The sequence below is a fragment of the Haliaeetus leucocephalus genome, unplaced genomic scaffold, assembly GCF_000737465.1.
Source record: "Haliaeetus leucocephalus isolate CR32 unplaced genomic scaffold, Haliaeetus_leucocephalus-4.0 Scaffold83, whole genome shotgun sequence".
Classification (NCBI taxonomy): domain Eukaryota; kingdom Metazoa; phylum Chordata; class Aves; order Accipitriformes; family Accipitridae; genus Haliaeetus; species Haliaeetus leucocephalus.
This window is the reverse complement of record NW_010972519.1, coordinates 190545-196544: the sequence shown is the minus strand read 5'-3', so window position 1 is coordinate 196544 and position 6000 is coordinate 190545. Positions and strand designations below refer to the sequence as shown.

Here is a 6000-nt window from a genome sequence, read left to right as displayed (position 1 = left end):
CCCCCCCGCCTGGACGTCGCCTTCCCGCCGGAGGAGCGGCGGCGGCGGCTCCGGGGCTGAGCGGCTCCTCCCCGTCCGGTTCCTCCCGCGGGAGCGCGGCGGAAAATGGCGTGGGTGCTGAAGATGGATGAAGTGATCGAGTCCGGGCTGGTGCACGACTTCGACGCCAGCCTCTCCGGCATCGGGCAGGAGCTGGGAGCCGGTGCCTACAGCATGAGGTAACTTGTGGCCCGCGGTGGGTGCCGCCTCCCGACCGGCCTCCTCGGAGAGCGCGGGAAGGAGCTGGGGCTCCCCCCCCCCCCCCCCCCCCCAGTCTTTTCTTCCGTCATGTTTTTGTATCCCAGAGTGTCTTCCCCGAGAGCGGGCCCGGTCTCTCCTCATAGCTGCTGCTGCTGCAGCCGCCTCTTCCGTGGTACCGGCTGCCGTGTTGCTCGGCATGGCGGTGAAGGGGCTGCCCCAGGAGGTCTCCCGCCCTGCCCTCCCCTCCCCTTCTGCTGGCAGATGGCCTGCCTGAAAGGGCGGGCTGCTGCTTAGGCTGGGATGCTTTTGCCCCGTAGGTGTAATCTTTACCGTAAAAATGACGTTTCTCCGTCCCTTGGCAATGTAACTGGACTCTGTATATCAGAAGGTTATCATCTTGTACTTGGGGAATATAATTCTGGTTCATAATAAACAATAGCTGTTTTTTCTGATGGTTAAAAAAATGTTTTTTTCTCAAGCGGGTAAACGTTGTGGTAATTCATAGGGTAGTAGCATGGTTGTACTTTAATCGGTTTATTTATTCTTTCATGTTTCTGTGTAGTATGTGTCTTTGGTGATGTCTCCTTTTTTTTTTTTTTTTTTTTCCTTGTCATGTAGATCTTTCTGTTCTTAATCAACTTGGTAGTTTCTTTACCTTTTGATTCTTCTCCAGGTTTTACAGGGAAAGTGTTTAAATAGCATTTGGGTGTGCTTTTTCAAAGCTAAGATAAAACTGTACTTGTTTGGAAGAAGTACGTTTTATCTTGGTTATGAGCAGAACATGTAGACTTCTGAGTGACTTACTGGCGTGAAAAAGGGAAACTGCTTTGGAGACGCTGGCAGACGTTTGAGTCTAAGGTTTTCAGCAGTATTAGTATTTTGAGAGCCTGGAGAGGTAAAACACTGGTATTTGGTAGTTTTGATGGCCTAACCTGTATGGAAGATGCATTCTCTCTCAGGGCTACCTGAAACTTGGAGACCGCCACAGGTTTTGGCTATTGTATGTATTTTAAGGCAGTACTTCTCAGGTGAAGCATTGGAACTGCAGTGTCTTTGTTCGAAGTTAGAAATAAGGGCTTCAGCTGAATAGAAATGAGGACCTTTTTGTTAGTATTTGGAATTGTAAGCTCAGCAGGTTTATGGTGGGATATGTATGTGATGGGGTTCTTCTTTTGGAGGGGGGTTGATTTTTTTTGTTTTTTTCTAATTAAAACTAACTTTGAGAACTTGCCAGTTCCGAGAACAAGATGATTCATCTCTATTCCTGAGAATACTCTTGATTTTATATTCAGTTCATCTGCATCTTATTCCACTTCTGTCCCGTTTCTGCCTTTGCCAAATGAACATTCGCCCCACGAAGTGGCGTGCCAGTTTTTGTGGGCAGCTGTACGGCAGTTGCCTGGATGGCTTCTCAGCATTCGGTTTCTGGTTATCTTTTTCCTCGTGCAAACACCAATGGATAATGCATGCGCTCCTGTTCAAGAAGCGTTCTTCCTTCTCTGTCACGATCCAGTTCTTTCTGGGATTTCTTACGAGTAGAAGTCTTGAGTTTTGACTGGGATGACTCTATAAAGATTTCCCTTTCTTTTTGTAGACTTCATTCATTCTCCCAGTAATGTACACTGTTTAGTTTCTTGAAACTTTAAGAGTTTTAATCTTTATTGTTGTTGTGTAGATTGTTTCTTCTGCTCATATCATTCTTTTATGGTGGGCAGCAATCCTAAGTGTTTTTTCAGTTACATATACCTGCCTATGAGGATGTTTTGAATTACCACAAAAAAAGCTGTAGCAGTTAAAAACAGCTATTAAAATTAATATACACAAGCGAAGTTATACGTTAGTCTTACGTTTTGTTGCACACTTTATGTTTGTGACGAGATACAAGTATTTTTGGAACACACGCTGATATTATTTGTAACTTTAATCTCTGAACACATAGTTAAAGGGACCACCTAATTGCAATTGGTGTTTGCTGGATTCAGAGTGATTTCAGCAAGTATGTTAGTTATCTTATTTATTGCTTAGATCTTTACTTTAGGGAAGTCATGGCCTGTTAAATGATGTGAGAGGGGAAAACGAAGAGAAGTGGTATAGCATAAAGAGTGAACATATTACTGTCACTGTTCTTTGTGCTAGTACAAGCTAATTACCTGTCACTTCCTTACAAAAAAAGGTGATAGAAGAAAAAGAAATGTTGTCTAGAGGAGAATGCTGGGAGAGCTCCCCAAGCTATATGCCCCTGAATTTTGTTAGGAAGACCTGCACATAACCCTTTTGCCCGTTAGGGTTGTATATAATATAGTTGATACTTCCTCAAGTTGATTATCAGTCTGAAGTAGAATATATGGTATTACCCCTGCGTTTTTTCTTGCGAAGAAAACTGCTCATGTCCATTGACCACTAACTGTAGTTTTTTCAAAAGGAAGCTAACCGTCTAAAATTTCTCTGCAGATTCACATGGTTTTAAATAGTTCTCAAAATTTCCTTAAAATCTTGAAACCCAGTGTTTCTGATTGTTGTTCTAACGTCTTCTCATGCAATAGGAAACTGCCTATAAACACAAGATTCAATTCAATTGATAATCATTATTGTCAGGAATTGTGTAATTTTGGGGACCACTGATCATTGCTATGAACTGTTAAAAATGGAGGCTGTTTCGTTGATAAGTTTCAGGAGCTGCCTGCTGTTTCTCTAGCAGAATTCCATTTTTCCTGTAATGAATTATTTGATTAATGATTTGATTTAAATTAAGTTAAATGAACATTAATATAAGGACAAGTATCTTAATGACTGAATTTTTATGTGTAATTTGAAAGCTTAGTGTATGAATTTATTTAAATGCTTGCAATTCCAATGGTATTTGTAGTGCTAAAATTGAAGCCTGTCATTGGGAAATTTGACGATTATTTCCAGAGTAGCTATTGTGATACATATTTCCAGATTAAAACTTGAAGTTTATGAAGTGAAATTGAAAAAGATGAATCTTGGCTCTGAAACGGGAAAGTCTATGCAAAAGACTCTATGACAATAAATCCAGACTGTCCTCCATTTTTGGAGAATCAAGTCAGTTTGATTCTGCTGCATCTCCCAAACACCCGGAGTGTCTTCGGAGAATGGAGCTGGCTGCTACCTTGTTTGGCAAGAACAAAAACCTAGTGCAGTCAGTCCTGGTTTCTTACTGTGCTCTGGAGAGCCTTGAAGAATGAGGGAACTTTGTGTATCAACTCACCTCCAAAGTTTAGGCTAAAGTAACCACGAAGGTGGTCTGTTAGGACTTGGGTGACCATTGTCTTAAAACTTATAGCTTTGTTTTCAGGTGGAGAAGAGAGGGAGGGTGTTGTCTTCTAAAAACTTTCAGGTCCCTGACATCCTTTTTTTGGTCTCTGATGAACATGATTGGGTCATGACAGTTACTGTCTTAACTTTATAGTCGCTGTGCAAAAATAAAAAAACAGAGTTATCTCATTCAGGCCCTGTTTTCCTTGTGGCTGCTGTTACTTTGTGACAGACAAAATGACTGTTTATGCTTCCTCTAAGCCTCCCACTCTTTTGAGACTCTGCTACTGGTTACGTTGGGTTTTTTTAAGAGGAGTGCTTAAGGTATCCTGAAATCTTTTCTTTTTTCCTTTTCCTTCCCCCTTCCTCCATAGAATTTTCTGCAGAATACATTAAAAAGCTTCTGTTGCAGTGGTCTGTTTTTATGTATTGCACTGTAGAAAAAACCCCAACTTTCACTAACATCTAGATGCTGTAAAATAAAAATTTATGTACTGATTAGAATTGGAGCTTGATTCTTTGTGCAGGCACACAAATATGTAAAAACCTGTTAGGAAATAGACTTTTGAGGAAAAAAAATCCACAAACCTAAACTTCCTCGCTTTGTTGCCACAGATAAAACATGTTGAAAGATAAACTCCATGTTCTAGGTCACTAATATTGTTTTTAGGTTTCTTTTTTTCTTCTTCTTCCCAGTTGATGTGTGAATACCTTTCAAAAAGGCAAGGAGACCAGTTTAATTCTTAATGAAAAGACTCTTCAGGCTGTATAATTACCTTCTCTGTTCCCATCACCTCTCATGGTGGATGGACGTGTGGGATTGAGAGCAGGGCAGCAAGTTTACTTTCATTTACGCTTTATGCATTACTCCCACTTAGGAACAATCTGTACTATAGCTGCTGCAAATTAGAGCAGCTGCCTGACTTCCGTGTGTCGGAGGAGTGGATGGAGAATCGGGGATTTATAATTGTGAACAAATACTATTCTTAGAGCTTTTCCTTGGTACCTTCAAGAGCTTAGGAGGACACAGGTTTTCGTAGTGGGATTTTTGTTCTTTCTTTGATTGGTGGTTTTTTGCTCCCCAAGACTCCCCAGAAGTTGAGGCCTTTAACCAGCTGAGTTTCCATGTGATGGGTTGTAGGATTCACAGAACAGCATTGCATTTGTACCTGTTTACTCATTCATGTTTCACTTCTTGACAAGTGCTTCAGAGAAAGTTGTTTCCCAGCAACTACTTCCAGGGGTCTCATCTCACATCAAACTTGCTTTTGTGGACACAGGGAAAGTGTTAGGAAGTATCAGCTCTTCTGTTCCCTTACATTTTCCTATGGCTTGTTCAGACCTCTTAACAGTGCAGAGCTTCACTTTGAGATCATAACTCTAATTTAAATACTGCTGGAGAAACATTTTTCTCAAGGTATTTGCCCTTGTAAAGCATGCTTTAAAGTTTCAAAAGATCTGCATGTTCTTGGATGCTTTAGTATTCACACCCAAAAGTACACAAACCAGAAGACAGATAAGGCAGATGATTGATGGAAAGTTGCTTTGAATTTTGATGACATACTAGTTCCTATTCTTCTAAGGACAGGAGGTTCTTTATTTATTTTGTGACCCTATTATTATTAGGCAGTTTCATTCTGTTTGGTGTTTTTTGTTTTTTTTTTTTTAATGCTTCAGAAAAAATGTTGAAAAAAGGGTTTTGTATTTTGAGGGAAGATGATTTTGTGGCTGGCAAACACATTTCACAAGCATGGGAGAAGAATAACTTACATTTTCCATGGTCTTTTTGTACTATGCTCATGTAGGCTACATAACAGAATAGCTTATCGCACGTGATCCGTGCCACTGGATGCTTCGGTTCAAGTGTTAATGTGCACCTTGCTTCCTCTTCTAAGCCTTTCTACTTTTGTATGGTGAAGTTTCATTTATGCACTTCTTCTGTAGCATAGCTAGCTAAGATTGGGTGTTGGAGTTGTGTTTACTGCCTGCTTTTGGTGTGTAATGAAGACTGTTTCTGTTTGCTTTTCTGGGAAAATTTTCTTCTCCCTCTATGAAGAAAAAAAGAATGTTTTCAGCTGAATGCACTAGATAACAAATTGTGAGGGGCTGAGATAAGACTTTTCTTATGGGAGCTAATAGTTTCAAAAATTTGGTCTTGGAGTTCCTTCCATATGGAGAGTAAACCTTCATAGGTCTGCTTTTTCAAATGATATCAAGAAGTCTAACAAAAGCTCCTGCTTCTTCAAAACAGTGCTATTCGTTTACACCTCAGCTTGCTTGTAATAGTCCAAAGTTCACTCAGATGAGTCAAGTGAAGTAAATGACTCTTTTACTTCCCAAGATCAGAAGTTATCAGTGACAGAAGAAGAACAGAATCAGTCTCTAAAGCTCTTTTCTGCTGTAGCCTGAAATCATTTCAACAGTAGCTGTTTTGGAAAACTTATTTTTCCTCCATCTGGGCAACTCTGCTAGTGGGTGCTTCAG

General features: G+C 40.6%; 1 protein-coding gene across 3 annotated transcripts in view; it reads left to right on the top strand.

Annotated features, from left to right (window-relative positions):
- Window positions 1-7: 7 nt before the first annotated feature.
- The window catches only part of UBP1 (upstream binding protein 1 (LBP-1a)), a 39574-nt gene continuing 33581 nt past the window's right edge, over window positions 8-6000 (top strand). For all 3 annotated transcript variants that reach the window (XM_010582266.1, XM_010582259.1, XM_010582251.1), the window contains exon 1: window positions 8-218. In XM_010582266.1, the coding sequence (XP_010580568.1) occupies window positions 106-218 (113 nt within the window). In that variant the 5' untranslated portion in view covers window positions 8-105. The remainder of the gene's footprint in view (window positions 219-6000) is intronic.